This window comes from Somniosus microcephalus, chromosome 3 (genome assembly GCF_052327205.1).
Source record: "Somniosus microcephalus isolate GS21.2 chromosome 3, FLI_Smic_1.0, whole genome shotgun sequence".
In the NCBI taxonomy this organism is placed as follows: domain Eukaryota; kingdom Metazoa; phylum Chordata; class Chondrichthyes; order Squaliformes; family Somniosidae; genus Somniosus; species Somniosus microcephalus.
Genome location: NC_140989.1, coordinates 319776214 through 319797215, shown reverse-complemented (window position 1 = coordinate 319797215; position 21002 = coordinate 319776214). Strand labels below are relative to the sequence as shown.

The following is a 21002-nucleotide window of genomic DNA, read 5'->3' as shown; positions in this document are numbered from 1 at the left end:
TGGAACTCACTACCACAGGGAGTGGTTGAGGTAAATAGCATAGATTCCTTTCAGGGGAAGCTAGATAAACACATGAGGGAGGGAGGAAGGAATAGAAGGATATGTTGATGGGGTTAGATGAGGAGGGGTGGAATGAGTCTCATGTGGAGCATAAACACTGGCATGGACCTGATGGGCCGAATGGCCTGTTTCTGTGCTGTAAATACTTTGTACTATACACGAGCATCACTGCCATTGCCTGGGATCTGTCACAGTGATCATCCACAACCCCCAGCCAATGATGCTCACTTATGATCACAACATAACATATATAGCATACCGTGTACACCGTGAATGTATTGTGACCAAAAAAAACTATGATTTTAAAAGCATTACACCTTCAACAAAATTGAAACCTAAAGAAATTCAGGTCCCTGGATACAGACTGCAGAAAGACAAGTGAAACTTGAAGTCACTTACCGCTAAATACAGCATGGTGTACAATGAGAAGGAGGCGTGTCCTGAAAAGAACGACTTCCTGGAAAACAAACCAAAAGAATGCTTTAATAATCAGGCTCTATTACGGCAATCTGGGCTAGCCTGAGCAAATTTGTCATAGCCAAATTTCCACCCACCTGAAGTTCAAATTACACAGGGAGGGAAACCTATTTTGGGAAAGGTCAATCTAATTAGATTAATCTCACTGCATGTGTAATGGAACAAATGCATATACTCCCATTCCCCATACGTTTGCCTACATAAAATCAATCATTTTGTGAAGTGCTTTGAGATGTTTAGGCATGATAAAGCACTATGTGAATATAAGCATTATAATATTACTATATTCACAGTGTGCATGTACCCACAATGTACACAGTGCTCTCTGGGTGTAATTTGTATTGCAATCTTTTAGTGTACTGCACAAAGCTAACAGAAGAAACCAGAAGCAAAATCATACTTTTGGATAAATAGAAGGTACAGCCATGAAATATGTAAATATTCCATGGTGACACAGTTGCATTAATATATGAGCACCTGATACCAGGACTGTGTCTGTGTCATTTTACTGTACATGCCAGAGCATTTTTGTTTCTCAAATGTGTACTGCAGGCACATGGTGTATGCCCTGTGATAGTCTGTCCATTCATACTAATGGATGGAAAAACCATGGGAAGCATGCCTGTGATCTGCTCACACTGACAATGGCTGTCCTCCGGGTGAGCATATTTATTTGGATCAAGAGCTAAAACAGGAGCATGCATTTACAACTGGCATTTATAGAGAGCTGTTAACATAGAAAAAAGTCCCAAGGCGCTTCACAGGGGCAAACATCATCAAAAAATGGATGCTGCACCAAAGAAGCAACTATTAGGAGAGGCGACCACAAGTTTGGTCAAAGAGGTGGGTTTTAAGGAGGGTCTTAAAGGACGAGGGGCAGAGGAGTTCAGGGAAGGAATTCCAAAGCATAGGGCCTAGGTGGCTGAATGCACTGCCACCAATGATGGGGTGAAAGGAGGCACAGGATGCAGAAGAGGCCAGAGGCAGTGCAATGATGTGGGTGGTTTTAGCAAACATGAGAAGAATTTGACACCAATCACAAGCAGCTGCAACTTTCATTTAACTTAGATGTAGAACTTACAACTAAAATAAATATGAATTCAAGTCTCAGTCATTGTATCATTGACATGTGGGAATAACAGAATCAATGTGAATTATAGCCAGCGGACGCCACTGCCTCTTGTAATCCATAGTTTTACAGCATCTCAAAATTACCATTAAACTGTATAGTGTTTCTATCCCTTACATAAAATTGCATCACAAAATCTAAAAGAATTGCATCGTAATTAATGTAAAAGGTAGGCTGCAGTTTCGGCAGCCCATTTTACACTCCGTCCAATTTTCTTTGTCTTTGACTTCAATGAGCACTAACGGACATGATGTAAAATGAGCGACCAAGTCAAAGACCATTTTCAACCCCTGTATCTTTGGGGAGGGGGGAAAAGTGTAATTGCAACCATATTTAAGTAACGTTCTATTTCATTTGTTATTAGGTAAAAATTCCTACCTTGCTTCCTGAACTTTACTTTCATTGCCTCTGCATTCAAAGTTCACAATGTAGCCAAGGGAGCAGTTGATTGTTGAAAAGTTTGGATTGCAGATATCTAGAAAGTGTGGCCGTAAACGACCGACAGACACTTTTGCAATGTCAGTGAAGGACTGGCTTATGGCACAGCCAAAGATGAAGCAGCCAACTTGTCTATACAGAGCAGCTACATATGGGTTGCGGATAAAGGACTTGGAACGTTCCTTCATGTAATGGATCCGGTAGCACTCGCCTGATATTATCTGTTAATGAAAACACACAAAATTATTACTGAGGTCATTTAGTTTATCCTGTATATAAACAATGCCTTGTAGAACTGAGATAGGGCTGCATTATAATTAGCAATTTAGTGACTGATGACTTGTTTGTGAAGAGAGAGGAGGAGGAAGGGTATTTATTAGCCTGTCAGGACAAACATTTCTCACAGTGACAGAAAACAAGCCTGAAAGGAGAAAAAAAGTTAAGCAAGGGAAACTTGTCAAATCCTCACATGGTGTTGGCATTTGAGCTAAGACATTAATAGGAAGTGTAATTGTACTTTTTAGTTTTGTACTTAAGATATTGCAGGATTTCTCAATATAGGTTCTCACAAGCTGCAATGTATGTATGTAGTGTGCGTGTGTGTCTGTGAGAGATGATTGAAAACAAAGCAAAACAAAATAGGCATGATTAGTAATGCCACAGAAATGCACCACCACAGGGCAATAAGACGTGGCTGTCAGTCTGTCATTTCACTGTTCAAGAAAAACAAAAGAAATGCGCACTTTTTGCCAAAATTTACAACCCACAGAATCTTGGCATCGTGCCATTTTGAGATACATGAATCCTGAGAATTCAATTCTGTTCGCAAGAACGCGCAAACGAGGGTCACAATACAGCAATAATGACCCTTTAACATTTCTCAAGCAGCTAAGAAGTCACTTAAGTGGCATAATGTCAAAAGTTCTTTCTTCTAGCTGTGGAGTGTGCAGTATTTGTGAAAAGTGCACTGCTAAATTTTTACAAAGCCTATTTTAAAGACCAGGCCCTGGAGGCAATGATAACTGCTGTATTGGAGTGATGTGACAAGACTTTGGTAGGTTGGACAACCCCAACAATGCAAAGGCGTCAATATGATCTTGACTACGGTTTTAAAAAACCACAAATGTAAGGCATGAATTTTACTCTTAAGTAGTAGCACTGGCCATATTTGGACATAAAGGAAAGTAGGAATGGTTAAAGACATTTTCAAATACAAACACAGTACTAACACAAAGGATGCAGCAAGTAAGGTAAATGAAGTGAAAATAGAAAGACAACGTAAATTATACGTGCCATTATCTTATTGCAAAGAGAATGGACTGCAGAAAGCAATTTCCATGGACCAAGTCATTCCATCATAAATCACACTACTGTTATGTTTACAGTCTAATCTTGTATGTAATGGAAAGTCGCAGCGTACAAAAGGTGGTGAGGGTCCCACAAATAAAACAGCTTACTGGTGTGTGACTTTTGAAGATTGAAAAACAGCATAGAATGCAGGGTATAATATATTGTAGATATTCTATGATATACGTGATGTTATATCAATGTGTCCTCACGCTGTGATTAGTCGCAAGAAAGTAATTATGAATTTAATGACAATGTAGTCCCCAAATGAATAAATATGATTACTTATTCATCTGCTTTCTTCGCAGAACAAGAAGAATCCAGTCACCCTTGAGCCAAATCAGAAGCCACCAAACAACATCACCCCCCCCCCCATTAGAAACAGAAAGCAGCACAGGTATGCACACTGAGGAGATTGTGATAGTGACGTTAAAGGGGAAGCACCGGGTGTGTCACTAAGTACGAGTGAGGCAGACGAGTGGTGGTGGCTGATGAGGGACTGACTAGCTGATACAGGACAAGACACAGCTTGCTGCATACCCCTCCTGAGTTGTAGGTGGATGCAGATATTAGTACAGCACCAGGTCGATGTTGAGGAGTCATTTGCCTCATTGGACAAAGCAGTGGAAGGTAAGCTGGGTAACATAGAAACACAGAACTCTCCGGTCGGCCGATTCTCACCTCTTGTGCTCCCCCTCCCGCCCCCCTTCATTCCACCACTGGCGGCTGCACCTTCAGCGTCTAGGCACCACACAATGTCATTCCCTCCCTAAATTGCTCTCCACCCTCTCACCTCTTTTAAAGACCCTGATTAAAACCCACCACTTTGGCCAAGCTTTCGGCCACCCCTCCTAATATCTCCTTCTATGGCTGTGTCCATTTTATGTCTGATTACACCTCTGTGATGCGTCATGGGACATTTTTCTACGTTACAGATGCTATATAAATTCAAGTTGCTGCTATTGTTGTTGTAAACACAAAAATTAGGAAAAGATGGGGACAGGTCTCCAGGCTGAGCTCTCATCCAAGAATGCTGAGTGTTGTGGAGAAACTCCAAAGAGAAAGAAGAAATATATATATACACTCACAAAACAAACATTGGTGTGATTACTACCAGCTTCCAGATTAAGTTACTCTGCTTTAAATTGGATTTGATAGAATTGAAAATAAATGACCTGGAGGAAATTGTATATTGTTTACTGTGAGTTTTGCTGCAAGCTTCAACCAGGCGTGCAACCCCTTCCCCCAGAAATGCTGCAGTTCGTAATGTAATCAGTATCACTGCTAGAATTGGAGATTTGCCTGTCCAATCCTTCCATCTAGGTAGTATTATTTCTAAAAGCAATCATCATTGTCTACCTATTAACTGACTCACTTTATCGCCTGTATAGCCTCGAGGGTCAAGCAGACATATCAGGAGAAGGAAGAAACACTGAGCTGATTCTGACTTGGACAATCGACGTTCTTTGCCTGTCAAGAGCAGGCAAGGCTTAAAACAACTCGTAACATCCATTTATAAAGTGGGTAACACTATCAATGCCCACTTTCCTTAAAACAAATCAAACAGCTCCACAGAACTGCCTATTCTTGAAATCAGTATTTTCACTGCAATAGTTAGCCTAGTGACTGTCAAATGCAAGTAAATGCTGCTAATGACACAATCATGAGGAATTGGTTTGGAGGAGTTATACTGAGCCCCACAATTTGTGAGGGCTGAATCAACGTGGAAAGCTGAGGTGCCTCTGGGTATTTAACATTATCATTAAGGCCATTACGTTAGTTCCCTTGCAGTGCCCTTCTTGAAAATATACATCGTGATCTTCATCAGTTCTCAGCCAAACCATTTTGGAGGTAAAACTCCTGGTGTTGATAAATTTAACAAAAATAGTTGGTGTGACTACAAAACAGGATTTACAGTTTTGTTCTCAGACTGACTTTTTTGGTAAAATTGACAGCAGTAATTTCACCCCCTTCATTGTTTGAAGATGGGGAAAAGAGGGTGGCCATTCCAGGAATAAAGTCCACACTCTTTCTATGGAAGTAGGAATTGTTCCAATTAATTATTAGCACACTGAAATCCATGCCAAGATATTATGATACAGGATCTATAGCTCTTGTAAAATACCCAATACCATGTACTAAATACCCCAGTAAACCATAAGTTTTGCCATGGTGCACTCCATACTTATTCAATTAGCATATCTTGTTAAGGTAAACTACTCTATGGTACACTGTTTTAGCATTGCAAATCAAACTTTTCCCTTGATTTATAATGGTTACACCGTAATCCATTGAGAGGGCAACACGAAGCAGTGGTGTTGCTAGAGGCAATATTGGATTTTATGGCAATACAACTATGTTCACACTGGTGCCTTGAGGGTGACTACAGTTCACTCCAGTAGCAGTTACACTTCAGTTTGGACAGCAGTGCAGTGACCTGCTTATCTTCATTATTGCCGTTTGTTGACGCCAGATCTAAACTCCAGTCTCACACCAACATCCTAAGAAATCGGTTTGTCTGTTTCTGAGGTTTGACACTTCACATTGGGAAGTAAGTCTGAATACATTTTTTATTTTCACACAACTCACTGGAGTTATATGGTGGGGGTGGAAAGGAAGGTCAGGAAATAAGATACATTGGAGCCAATTAATTGCCATGGAAGTCTATAATAGATTAGACAAAAAAAGCCAAGTCATCAAAGAAAATTTGCTAACCAGTTTGTCAGGCTGAATCTGCCTTTGCCAACTTTATTCTGCTTTTTCCGCCAACTTATTTCAAGTATGCTGATTTGAAAATGTCAAGAACGCATTTCATTTGCATAGAAAAAGCATTGGGCTTTTGTCAATGGGGAGCTTTTGGAGGCGGGACTCCCACTTGTTGGGTTTTAGTCCCGCCTCCATCGACTTGTGGCCAACCCACGCTATTTTCCTTTGATTGACCTTGTTAAGCCCGCCCAGCGGGCTTAGCAGGCCAATTAAGGGAAAGCCAGTTACAGGTGACAACAGCGAGTGCCGTTTCATCTTTCAAGAGCTTTTGACAGATGAAATGTCATTGTTTGACAGCTCTGTGAAGCTGTCAAAAACTGACAATCAAGACTCAATTAGAAAGCCTTCCTGACCAGAAAGCAGAAGGCTGCAGCTTTTGACAGTTCAGCGGCCATTCTGCTTTCTGTGCCGATGAGCTGAGGGACTCCCGAGACCTGAAGGGAGGAAGCCTGCAGGAAGAAGTAAAGGTAAGTAAAACTTATTAAAACACTTTACACACACCTCACACACTTACCTCTGCACACATGCACCCATTACTCACCTGCACACCGGACATCTCGGCCTCTCCGACCCCTGCAGACCGACGGCCCGCCTTGCTGACCCTGGCGAGGTTCAGAACCGTCGGGAAGCCCACACATCAGGGCTCAAAATAGGGATTAGCCAAAAAACTGCCTGTTAACTACCTGTTAATCCCCGAGGAGGCGGGACCCAGCGCGGGTCGGCTACCCGCCTCCTGGCAAGATGGCATGGAGGCGGGTTGGGGGCGGGTTGGGCACCCGCCCCCAAATTCTGCCATTTTCCCGGCAGTCACGCCTCCAAACCCGCCTCCCCAGGGCTGGCAAAATCCAGCCCATTGTGTTTTATGTCATCATCAGTCTCGGACATGTTAACACAGTTTGTTAGGCAAGTGAGGTATGGTTATTGCGGTCAAAAAGCAAAAGACTGCAGATGGTGGAAATCTGAAACAATAACAGAAATGCTGGGGATAGCCAGCAGGTAAGCCAGCATCTGTCGAGAAAGCACCAGTCTCCGATGTTTCAGGTATAAAACCTTTCCTTGGAAACTCAGTTCTGAGGAAAGGTTTTACACCTGAAATGTCAGCTGTCTTATCGGTATTGTGGATCCTGGATCTACTATACTACCTTCACTGCCAAGGAATGCATTTACATAAGATTACCTAGACATGACTGGTCTCACACATGGACAGAACTATCTACAGATTTGAAAGTTGACGCTTAAGGGCTAAGGTAATACCAGCAGCCAAACGTTTGAACCTATGGAAACTTTGCTGATTTTATGCTTCCTTTTAAGACTACGCAGTATTGGTTAGGGAGCAGAATATCAAAGTCGCTGTCACAGACCATACACCTACGAGTGTGGCGCCTGCCGCAAACTATACTTCAACCTCGGTAATGACAAACGTACACCCCATGTTTACAAGTACATTTGTGTTTATGCCATGCCATATATTATATTTAATCTTTTTAATTGTATACTTTGAATAAGTGTTTAAGATCATTTTGGCATGTATTTAAACTTGTGGAAAACTGGTTAGCCGCTTAAAAGACTAGTCTTAAAAATACATTTTCCAAACCAGTGGCTCAATTTCTCATTTTTTGAAAAAAGGAAAAATTATTCAGCTTGGGCACATTCTTTAACTCGGTGCTGTATACTAGACATCAAGTCTGAAGGAGTCAAACCACTTGAACAATTAACACAAACAAGATATCTTGCTACCCGAATAGACAGAGCATGATTATTCCATCTAAAACACGTTTTTTTCAATTTGTCGTTTTCTTTGGAGTATCTGTATATCTGTGTCTTTTTTCATCTTTGTCTGTGTGCCTCTCTCACTGTGACAGACTTCAGTATCTAGTATAATCAGTCCAGTCACATCCTGGCCTGAAGCCAATTTATCTGGCAATCTTTAAAGGCAATCTAATGAAAATCAGATTTTCCTGATTGAGTCCAAATGCACAATCCACAGACAGCATTAAAATCTCACCCTGTCCACGTCATTTGTTTTGTCCTATTTCTCAATCTCTGTATTTTCTGGAGTAAATTATTTGCCGTCAATCAAACAAATAACAAGGGACTAGAATTTTTCTATAACAGTTACTGTGTATTTTATCAAGTGCAAAATTATATGTACTTTTAATCATAAAAAACTTAAGAATATTGTGTTTTTAAAAAAGAGCCTTTGCATTGTGATAAGGTCACATTTTCTTCCAGAATTAGATTGTATTCCTCCAACTCTGGCCTCCTGTGCATCCTGAAATCTCTATTCCCCACCATTGACAAACATGCCTTCAGCCACCTGGACCCTAAGCTCTGGAATTCCCTCCCTGTACCTCGCCACTCCTCCACCTCTCTTTCCTCCTTTAAGATCCTCCTTAAAACCCACCTCTTTGACCAAACTTTTAGTCACTCCTCCTAATATCTCCACTTTGGCTCGGTGTTGACTTATGTCTGATTACACTTCTGCGAAAGCGCCATGAGACTTTTTCTACATTAAGGCTGCTATATAAATGCAAGTTATTGTTATATTAGGAAAATTATTTTAAAAATCTTTCTTTCCACTACAATTTTCTTCTTTTCCTCTCCCTGCTCTACTGAAAGCATTGATTCTTTGCTGGAATCCGATTCCATGAGCGCTGGGAGTCCACAGATACATTACCCAAATGGCTATTATTCATGTGTGAACCTTCACAGTAAATATTGGCTTTTGTCAATAGCGACCATGACAACGAAGCCTGATCTTCACCCAACATCAACTTGTGCCCCTCAGCAAGATTGCTGGCGAGTGATCAGGAGTGGGATCCTTGCTCAGTTTTCCTTTCTCTAAGCCAAGGAGGCCGAGCCCCCATACTCCTGCACCAGCTGAGATTATCTAACTCAGCATAGACCGGCTGCCTTAACCAACTAAACCCTCGGACCAGTAAATTAGTAACTATCTAGACAACTGCATCATAGAGAAGTATTAACAAATGGCCATTTCCCATCACAAATGACCAATAACATTTCATCATTTCAGTTCTCATCCCCTGCGATGAGCAAAAAAAAAAGCTTAGATTTCATGATCCCGAGTACTCATTACTAGTGAAGTTGAATGGGTGCTATTACAGCAGAGGAAGTTTTGGAGCACACCCAGTTCCCAACACATCTGGCTGGGAAATCTCACTTGGCACATCACCATGTTGACCCCATGGCAGCTTTGTGCTGCAGCGGACATTGTGCAGATATTGCAGTGCAAACATGGACAATCCAGATTTAATACTTTTAATTGCATTTTTTCAAACCAATTTTTTGTTTTACTGCTTGACGTGATCACTGATACAATATGCTCCTCTGTTTATAAGATTGTACCATAGATTATGAGCCAGCAGGAGTACTCTTTTGTGACCCTGTTATGTGGATCTCCTATTGGACAATAACAAAGCAAAATTTTATGGAGAAGCTATTGCTTGTTCCTCACCTCACCGACCTTCCCTGCAAGAAGGATTCGATATGTAGTCAAGCAATGTGAAGATGATGCATTGAGAAAATAAAGCAGTTAATTTTCTGTATTAAATTTTGTTTCTTAAGCCAAGCTGAGTGAAAAATATGTTTTGCTTAAAAAGTGAACTGTTGAACATTCACATGAAAATATCTATAAACATTTCAATTAACTGGATGCTGGATCGGCTTGTTTGCATTGGGTTCTCCAGCAGCTGTAGGATCATATTTGCTTGTGATTCACTTATTACAATTTAAAACGTTCAGGATTTTGTTTCACGTCAAATGTTCTATAACATATTATCCACGTATTGAGGTTTTTTATTAAACTGGAATATTTTTTAATGGTTCTTTTTAGAGAAATGACACTGATTGAGTAGACATCACTCTCATTTCTCGTTGCAAACTTCCTCAGAATTCAGAAGTATAATTTGGTTTCTCATACAATGTGAAACCAATTTATTTAGAATTTACAAAATGGTTGTACTTTTCTTAATGAAGGACAAAGTTCTAAGAGATAGCAAGTCAATTTAGAGGACAGCAATCTATAGAAATCTGAAGCCTTTGTTTTTATGGGGTCTATAATTATTTACCTTCCACTATTTAAAAAGGTTACAATTTTGTGTGTGTGTGTGCATTGAGCAAATTGCAGCTGCATAGATCTGTGCAACAGCAGCCCAACCCTTTTGTCAGGTGCATGTTTCACAGCAACAGTCATGTGAAGCTATTGGATCCAGCATTCAACTGAACAAAGTAATGTGGTGGATTACACTGGGACTGGCTGGATTTGAGTTGTGCTAATGTAATTATAAGATAATAATGAAATAACAATATATTTTCTAAAGTCACACCATCCCACTTTCCTGCTAAGCTGATTGGAACTTTTTATATTTTTAAGAACATTCAATATTCACAGTAGTTCTTTAAACATGCTGGAGCTCATTTTTCTTCTGCGCATTCACCTGCTGTCCAGTATAACTCCAGTGGGTGGGGGTGCAGGGACCTAACATTGGGCTGGGACCTAACTTCCAGGGTTCCCCACCAGAAATTATAATATGTATTCAATACATGTGCCCAAATATGGATCAGCATATTGTAATGACATGAAAATATTAGGAATACATTAAACAACTTATTTCCTGTCGTTTGTGCCTTAGCAACACTAGACCATAGGATATTTTTAATTTGTTTGCGGGATGTGGGCGTCGCTGGCAAGGCCAGCATTAATTGCGAATCCCTAATTGCCCTTGAGAAGATGGTGGTGAGTCGCCTTCTTGAACCGCTGCAGTCCATGTGGTGAAAGTACTCCCACACTGCTGATAGGTAGGGAGTTCTATGATTTTGACCCAGCGACGATGAAGGAACGGCGATATACCTCCAGGTCAGGATGGTGTGTGACTTGGAGGGGAACTTGGAAGTGGTGGTGTTCCCATACGCCTGCTGCCCTTGTCCTTCTAGGTGGAAGAGGTCGCAGGTTTGAGAGGTGCTGTCGAGGAAGCCTTGGCGAGTTGCTGCAGTGCATCTTGGAGATGGTACACACTGCAGCCACGGTACGCTGGTGGTGGAGGGAGTGAATGTTTAAGGTGGATGGGGTGCCAATCAAGCGGGCTGCTTTGTCCTGGATGGTGTCGAGCTTCTTGAGTGTTGTTGGAGCTGCACTCATCCAGGCAAGTGGAGAGTATTCCATCAAACTCCTGTCTTGTGCCTTGTAGATGGTGCAAAGGAGTCAGGAGGTGAGTCTCTTGGCGAATGGAGTGTGATCCTGGCATATACCATTGCTATGGCGTGCAGTGTGGGAGGGACTTAGCTTTAAAGTTCCAGGAAGAGAGTGTTATCAATCATTGGGCAATTGATTTTGCTCCCTCTGCCCCAATTGTTTTTTAAATTCTGAAAATCTAAACTCCCAGCTGACCATGAAGAGCCGTTACACCACTGCAAGCTCCCTCACATTCCGGACAGAGGCAGGAATCTGGCCAAGAACTCACTGAAAAGATTCAAATCAACCTGGCAGATGTAGAAGTCCCACCCTGCCAAAGTTGCACTAGCATTAGGGGCTGGAAGGAAAATCGGCCCCAGTATTTTAAGGATCTGAATCCTGAGGGTCATGTGTCTTCCAAGCCACTTTACCTCATGTATAAACAAAAGTCTATGTTTGATGTATTGTCAAGATTGCTGCTGTAGTTTCATTTTTCATAAAAATGCTGAATCCAAAGTTATCAGCTCTGGATTAGAATTTGGATATTGCGAACATGGCTCAACATGGATAACCTGAGTTCAGAGCTCCTCTCCAATTTCACCACAAATGACAGTGGATACAAGTACACTGTGCCATGTGATGAGCCCCTCAAGAAACGTGTGCAATAGTGAGGGGGCCACCTAACTCTGCTTAGTTCATGATACCAGCGCACTCCTTCCTCATTTGCAGAGAGGTAGAGGAAGCTGGGTGACCGCCTTGTTTTTATCAGCAACCTCTCTCCATGCAGTTGGCACCTGTGCTTATATTGGAGGGTGGCCTTCAGCTCCCGATAGGGTCACCTTCCTTTGGGACACCTTCTGCAGCGAGACCTCGGACTGCCCAACATCAAATGGTGCAGTGTTGCCCACAAGTCGCCACTGTGCTCAATGGCTTCCCCATTTCTGCCGCCACCACCACAACTTGCACTTCTGTGCCAAGCTAGAACTCTAAGGGCTGCTGCCTCACAATACTCAGCCAAGTGTGCAACAGCCCAAGGTCTCTGTGCAAGCTGTTTCTGTGCATGCAGCTTATTCTAAGGAGGGGGTGTTGGGCAGGCAGTGTATCGTTAAAATCAGTGTAGCATGCCGGCTGTGCAGCCTATTTTTGTCCGGGTAACAAATTGGGGCTGTAATGTAAACCTAGCAGGGAAACACTTGCCTGGCTGTTGACTTTGCGAGGGAATAACCCGAGTGTTAATGCAGAAAGCAATCTCTGATCTACAGCTCAAGAGACAAGGATGCATGTTACAGAAAATGTTTGGCAGTGCCCAATGGGGGAGGTTCACTGATTTGTTTCCATTGTTGAATAAAATGCGAGTTGAAAGGTATTGTTCAAAATGACACGGTGAAGACAGGTCAATTGAGGGAATACTTTACTTTATCCTCCCCTGTAATAGAATATTTATATTATGCTAAAATAGTATTACAACAGTTGATAAATCATCTTGGTGAGATTGAAAGTAATTTTTTTTTTAATTAACATTAATGTTCTCACTTCACACTGCCCATGGGAGGACATTCAATGAGAGTCTATATTAGTAATTTGCCTACATCCCAATAGTTGGAAAATTGTGCACAGCACAAGCCTGAATTTCCAATGTGTGCTCTCAATGGGCGAGACAACCCACTGGCAGTGCAAAGTGAGAAAATTACCCCTTATGTGTTCACTCACAAGCAAAAGTGTTTACATTTTGATTTCTAGTTAACCTAGTAGACCCAACTATTGGCTCCCAACCAGTCAGTTGCTCACTTCAGATAAACACAAAGGGGGGAGATTTTGACTTTGTATGGTAGTGTAAAGCGGGCGATAGCGAATTGGCAGCCCCTTTTACATCTCTCCTCATTTTTATTTCTATTTCTATTGACTTCAATGGAAATAAAAAATAGTGAGAGATGTAAAACGGGCTGCCGATTACCCCAAAGTGTCTTGCTTCTGAGCTGTGCTTTTAAATGGAGCAGCAGGTAGAAAAAAGAACTTCATCTCAAACAAAGGGTCAGAAAATCTTGTGATTTTTTTCCAGCTTGAATTTTGCCTCCTGCTGGACAACCACAGAATGGGATTGATGGCAGTAAAGGGGAGGTGCATAATCCAGAATGTCCTGCCCTCACAGCTGGAAGAAATTGTTTGATGGCTTTGCCAAAGAGTAAGAGAAAGAAATGCTGCTTCAAAACGTCCTGTCACAGACAAGTATAGTGATGTCAATTCCTGTGGTATCCCCTACGGATGTGTTAAGTTTGACAGTATCACATTTAAATGGATAATAAGCCTGCACTTATGCAGGTTATATTATCTGCATATGGTCTTTGCAATTTTCTGGACCTGGGAGATCTCACTAAGAGAATTATATCTCATCATCAGGCAACAGTTTACCCAAAAGACCACAGGTGCGTGTGTATTCCACCCCTGTCTTAATTGAGAACATACAGGACCCTAATGAGGGCCAAAAATTTACAGCAACATCTCAAATGTCAGAGGAATTGGAACGCTGTAATTCAGCACAGCTGGAATAAAACTGGAGTTTCAGTCTCAGAACTCAAAGGACCCATTTACAACAGTGATATGTTTTTAATAAACTCTACATAAACATGTTATAGGTTTTTTGTGAATTGTAGCAAATGCTTTTCAGCTTAAAAACATTTATCCTGTAGTCCTCTTGTTGTTTTTTAACATCTTTCTTCCTCTGGTTGACCATCTCATTAACATTTCTTAATTTTTATAGATTCTACTACTGTCTAAGCTTTACATTCTCCATAGCAACCCTGTGGGCCTCCGAGGTCTCCATTATTTCTGGGTTTTCAAATAAAGACGAAAAGGATCAGCAGCAGCCTTCAGAAAAGTTCCTGTTGCTTCTTTAGAATAAAGTTAGGAAGCAAAATTACTGTATGTGTGCCTATTATACTTTAACATAAAATGCATTTTGGCATTTGCAAAATTTGGTTAGTGCACTTTTGAATATAATGCAAATTGATTATCTTTAGTTTTATGAATGAGAGTCATGATTTACACTTATTTATTTGTCAGAACATTTTACTTGTATCTGAGAGAATTCAAAATCGTTTCCTTTTTTTTCCTACATTTATCCCCACTTTATGTCAGAATAGAAGCAGTATTCCTTGACTGGATTTAGATTTAAATAGCTCTGTTTGTTAATTGCCTTTTCACCCTTTTTCAAGTGCCTTATTATCACCGTTTATTCATATAATAACTTTGGCTGACAAACTGGTTAATAATAACCAAGGAAACATGTGATGAACATTTCACATTTACAGCAGTGATGAGCCGCAGAAGACGGGAACACAGTCAGATAAACCATACTGCTGCTCCAGAGATGCCAGCATTAAATTCGATTTCAGATAATTCAAGAAAAATAAGTATCTTTTAGCTTAGTGGGTAATAATGTTGACTCTGGTATTGGCTAAAGCCCCGCTTGGAGGATTGGAGTTCATACCCAAACACCCCAGTGCAGTAATACAAAAGCAAAATACTGCGAATGCTGGAAATCTGAAATAAAAACAGAAAATGCTGTTAATACTCAGCAGGTCAGGCAGCATCTGAAACGTTAACTCTGTTTCTCTCTCCACAGATGCTGCCTGACCTGCTGAGTATTTCCAGCATTTTCTGTCTTTACCACAGTGAAGTGTTTGGGGTCGTTACATTATTGATGTTAATCATGAATCCCATCTGCTTTTTTTGGTAGGGGTGAGGGAAACAGGGCATTAACCGGTTAAATGATATCGCTTCAATGACACAAAACATAAAGGGGTTTACTCTCCTCATGTAATGCACTTGTTAATGTGTCTGAATGAAATTCTTTTATGCACTAAGATTGGAGTCAAATAAACTATACTGCTGCTTCTGAGATACCAGCATTAAATCAGATTTCATATCATTAATGAAAATAAATATCTTTTGGGTGAGATGTCAAAAGTATGCTGTTTGCAATTTTTATAAACGACCTAAACTCGGGTGTAGGGAGCACCATTATAAAGTTTGTAGATGATACAAAACTTGGCAAAGTAGTAGATCATGATGAGGATAGTTATAGGCTTCAGGCTGACATGGACAGGCTGGTGAAATGGGCAGAATGGCAAATCGAGTTCATTGCGGAGAAATGTGAAGTGATGCACTTTGGGAGGACTAATATAGAAAGACAGAATACTATAAATGGCACAATTTTGAAAAGTGTAGATGAGCAGAGAGACCTTGGTGTCCATTTACACAAATCCTTAAAGGTGGCAGGGCAAGTTGATAAGGTGGTCAAAAAAGCATATGGGTTACTTGGGTTTATAAATAGAGGAATAGAATATAAAAGCAAAGAGATCATACTAGAACTGTATAAATCTCTGGTTAGGCCTCAGCTGGAGTATTGTGGACAATTCTGGGCAGCACTCTTCAGGAAAGATGTAAAGGCCTTAGAAAGGGTACAGAGGAGATTTACCAGGATGATACTAGGGATGAGGGACTTCAGTTATAAGGAGAGGTTGGAAAAGCTAGGACTGTTCTCCTTGGAAGATAGGAGGTTAAAAGGTGACCTAATAGAGGTTTTCAAGATGATGAGAGGTTTTGATGGAGTAAATAGGGAAAAAATATTCCCTCTGGTGAGCGGGTCAATAACTAGAGGTCATAGATTCAAAATCATTGGCAAAAGATCTAAAAGGGAAGATGAGGAGAATTTTTTTTCACTCAGAGTTGTTGGGATCTGGAACGCTCCACCTGAAAAGGTGGTGGAAGCTGATTCCATAAATAATTTTAAAACAGAGTAAGACAGGCACTTGAGGATAAGCAAGTTACAGGGTTACGGACAGAAAGCGGGGATGTGGGACTAATCACGACTGCTCTTTCAAAGAGCCGGCACAGGCACAATGGGACGAATGTCCTCCTTCTGTGCTGTAAGTTTCTATGCATCACTATTTTTATACAATAATTAATTGATATAAAAGAAAATACAATTGAAAGGAATTAGAGGTAAACGTGTTAACCAATACACCACTAAAGGAAATTAACCCCAAAGAGTAAAAGATAATGCAATGGGAAAGGGGCAGCGTTGGTTAATGATTTCTACTTTTACTTTTTATTCGTTCTTGGGATGTGGGCATCACTGGCAAGGCAAGCATTTATTGCCTATCCCTAGTTGCCCTTGAGAAGGTGGTGGAGAGCTGCCGTCTTGAACCGCTGCAGTCCTTGTGGTGAAGGTACTCCCACAGTGCTTTTAGGGAGGGAGTTCCAGGATTTTGACCCAGCGACGATGAAGGAACGGTGATATACTTCTAAGTCAGGATGGTGTGTGACTTGGAGGGGAACTTGGAGGTGGTGGTGTTCCAATGCGCCTGCTGCCCTTGTCCTTCTAGGCAGTAGAGGTCGCAGGTGTGGGAGGTGCTGCCGAAGAAGGTAATGGGATAAGTAATGGAACAAAAGATGGGTCTAGAAGAGGTGCAAATGGGAATAGCAGAATCATCAGCAACAACTGCCATTCGAAAAAATGGGGACAGAGGTTATGATCTGAAATTGTTGAACTCAATGTTGAGCCCAGAAGACTGTAAAGTGTCTAATAGAAAGATGAGGTGCTGTTCCTCGAGCTTCCGTTGAGCTTCATTGGAACAGTGTATGAGGACATGGACATAGAGGTCAGACTGGAAGTGGAGTGGAGAATTAAAGTGACAGGCAACCGGAAGGTCAGGGTCACACTTGCATCTGAACGGAGGTGTTCCGCAAAGCGGTCACGCAACTGCGTTTGATTTCCCCAATGTAGAGCAGACCACAACGTGAACAGCAAATACAGTATACTAAATTGAAAGAAGAGCAAGTAAATCGCTGTTTCACCTGGAAGGAATGTTTGGGATCCTGGATGGTGGGAAGGGAGGAGGTAAAAGAGCAGGTGTTGCAGTTCCTGCGCTTGCACAAGAAAGTGCCTTGGGAAGGGGAGGGAGTGTTGGGGGTGATTGAGGAGTGGACCAGGGTGTCGCAGAGGGAACGGTCCCTTGGAATGCTGAAAGTGGAGGGGAGGTGAAGATGATTTTGGTGGTGGGGCCACGCTGGAGGTGGTGGAAATGGCGGAAGATGATCCATTGAATGTGGAGGCTGGTGGGGTGAAAGGTGAGGACACGGGGAACCCTATCGTAGCTCTGGGAGGGAGGGGGAAGGGGCGAGAGCAGAAGTGCAGGAAATGGAACAGACACAGTCGAGGGCCCTGTCAACCACGGTGGAGGGGAATCCTCGGATGAGGAAAAAGTAAGTCATATTGCAGAACACCTCCGTTCAGTGACCCTGAGTTTCCGGTCGCCTGTCACTGTAATTCTCCGCTCCACTCCCACTCTGACCTCGGCCTCCTAAAATGTTCCAATGAAGCTTAACGTAAGCTCAAGGAACAGCATCTTATCTTTCTATTAGGCACGTTACAGCCTTCAGGACTAAACAGTGAGTTCAACAATTTCAGATCATAACCTCTGCCCCCATTTTTTCGAACGGCAGCATTAAAACATTAAAGGAAACATTGCATATGCGATTGTTTTGTTCATCTGTACTCACAAAATTTAAATTTATATAATTTGGTCAGTTTTGTGCTCATCAAGTGAGGATGCCAGTGGATCAGATTGAAACTATTATCCACGTTGGATGCCCAGTATCAGTATCAAGGACTCCTAGGTCAGATACAGAACAGAACAGATATAAAGTTTTCTGTGATCTGCCCAAAAATGTACCTACGCCCGGACCTTGGAAGAGCACTTGTTCTGTGCAATATACTATTTACCATTCCTCATACCAGACATCCTTATGGCGTCTCTGAATGAGATTGCCAGTTTATTGCCAATTTATGCCAATATGTAAGCAGCTTCATGCTATGGACACTTGCCCATTAGGAACTGAGTTGAGAGTGCACAAAACAATTTCAAGTAAGACTCTTACAACAACTTAAAATGCAGAGAAGATGCAGATCAGAAAGATAAAGCAGTCCCAGAAGACTTAGAAATACAAATCACAATCAACCACAATCATTGCCAATGCTAGAACAAATAAATCAGGATAGTGAGGTAGTGTTACAAGTAGTTTTTACTCAGGCTCTCCCTGTTTACAATACATGTCTTTTCTGTGCATTGTTGAATCTGACAGATGAATCTCTTTAGCCATCAATCACTTGTCAATTGCAGATACAATTCTGGAAACAGGCAGATATAATGGGAACATTATGCCTTCCTTTTGAAGCTGTGGGGATGGTAGGCAGCCAGTGCATTTGCAACTATAGCTGAAACCGCCTAAGCAGTTAACGTAACAGATCAGCGAAATCAAAGATGACACCAGAAAGCTGGGTTCACTGCAATCTATAAAGAGTTTTCCTTTTACTTTGCTTTTTTAAAACTTTGTCAATTTTGTGCTCAATAGGGTGAGGCTGTTAGTGCTAGCGAATGGAATGCTTTCCATTTCAGGCATTAAATATTAGGAGTAAGCATGCCAGGTTAGGCGTCGAGCTCCTTCTACTCTGCCCCAACAATGTGCCTCATCTCCAAGCTCAGAAGCACCATTCCAGCACCAGTTTTGTGCTCTGCCCGCTAGGAACTGGATTGAGACTGCTCAAACTCATTTCACATCTGATCCTTAAGCCAACAGGCAAAGGAGACTTTCATCCCATCAGTCTGGGATAACTCTGAACCCACATCCCAAAGATGAAAGGCCAATGTATAACCCACAACACCACCCAGTCTATCTTCTGAAAGAAATTATGGTAAATAGATCACAGAGGATTTGATCTCTGCCATCATCTTGCTATGTTCCTGATCAGCTGCTTCATCTACTCACTATCTGCATTGCTGATAGCACATAGCTCACAAGACAAGTGGCAGAATTCAAGCAACAAAATAACTATTTGTGCTGCATGCTGCGAAAGAATATTTAATCCATGCAGATATAAGTAAGCTGGGACAAGAAATTACCTAGGAACTAGTTCAGTCATTAATGCCTTGCTCTCAGACATGCATTCTAAACAGTAATTGAAACTGCCCTGGAGGCCGAGGCACAATGGTACTGCCACAGCTGGAACACTGCGGACTGGAAGGAGGAAAAGAATCACTAAATCCTTTATGGAATCTGCAGAATCCATCGCATAAATTTCATCAACCAAAGCTTAACGGCATTTTGCAAAGTAATTAATTTCCCCAGTGTCAAACCCGTTTGGAAAACTTTTGTTATCCCAGGCCTTCCAAAATTGTAGCTTTTTTATTTTTAAAAATCCTTTTTTATTTTCTCAATCATAACCATTTTTTTTTACTTTTTAAGCTTTTTAGCTTGATTGGTTAACTTGGTATTTCTGAATCCTGAGGGCCTCTTTAACATACCGTTACCTCAAAATGAGTACTGCCTTGTAGATAAACACCCTGACATATGCTTTACAAGTACAGCCAATTCGCATAGCGATGGTGTTGCTATAGATACCAAAAATGTAGCGAACTCACAAGAAAAAGCTATTTTTGAAACTTTGCCACTGTAGTAAGGAGATATTCCTGGCATGGACTTCAAGGTGAGCAGGTTTGGGGCTGGTCATTTTAATTTAATGAAATTTTAGATGTGATTTTCCCTCATCAAGGAAGCATGTTCAAACAAAAAAAACCCTTTCAGATGAATTATTTAAATGAAAAAAATAGAATGGAATGGCTAAAGTTTCACTTAATCCCAGCATTTACAGCGTTTCCAAGTTCTCACAACTGAAATAAAGCATGCAGTATTTCATTAAACTAGTAAAGGAGTGGCCAAGGAGAGGGCTGTCTTTTACAGGACAGAAGATGTTGCTTTATGAACACATTTCCCAAGAGTGATTCAGTGAAGTAGGTTCTATCCTTGGAAATCAGCTCATTTTCATCACCACTCGTGTGAATACATGTAATTTATTGGTAAAAAAAACACGTTTCCTGCATTTTCATCAGTTTACATGTGAGTGATTCCATAACAAGATTCCTTTTCTTTTCACATTTCTGCAAATGTGGTCATACAGACAGTGCGCCAAACCCCTCATCTATTTTGTTATTTGCATAAGTTAGGTCGGGGTACTCACTAACATTCTGTCTAGGGTTATAATCCTGTGAGCATTGATTTGCTCAAAGTCCATTCATACAGACCTAACAACTCCACATGTTTCTTTTAAACATTGGCATTCTCAGCAACTTCACTCTCATTTTATATGCATTGGGCCCAATGTTCCAACATCGCCACCATCAGAAGTGAGGTGGGGCAGGACTTCCGTCTGCCATGATGTCATGGCACTGATCCTATTATAAACTGTGGGGAACACATCATTTAAATATGGAGAGGCATGCAGACTGTGTAAATATAGCCTGCAACGCTGGAGGGAGCAGCTACAGTCAAACATGTAGAGGGAGGGAGTTAGGCCCCAAACGTCTGCATGGTGGAGAGGGAGAGCTGGAGATCTGGCGCAGCAACAGGATATGAAACCTGCTGCTTAAAGAGAAAATGGCAGTGCTGGAGGAAGCAGGCAACCTGGGCGAGAAGAATGGCAGCAGGGGGCCAAGAAAGCTGACCTGGATGTCCTCCTAATAAAGATATGGAGCA

General features: G+C 41.5%; 1 protein-coding gene across 3 annotated transcripts in view; it reads right to left on the bottom strand.

Moving 5' to 3' along the window:
• plpp3 (phospholipid phosphatase 3) overlaps positions 1-21002 on the bottom strand; it is a 144327-nt gene that overhangs the window by 64248 nt on the left and 59077 nt on the right. For all 3 annotated transcript variants that reach the window (XM_085983048.1, XM_085983045.1, XM_085983046.1), the window contains exons 3-4: positions 2045-2325; positions 460-517 (exon numbers count right to left, since the gene is read on the bottom strand). In XM_085983048.1, the coding sequence (XP_085839174.1) occupies positions 460-517; positions 2045-2325 (339 nt within the window). The remainder of the gene's footprint in view (positions 1-459; positions 518-2044; positions 2326-21002) is intronic.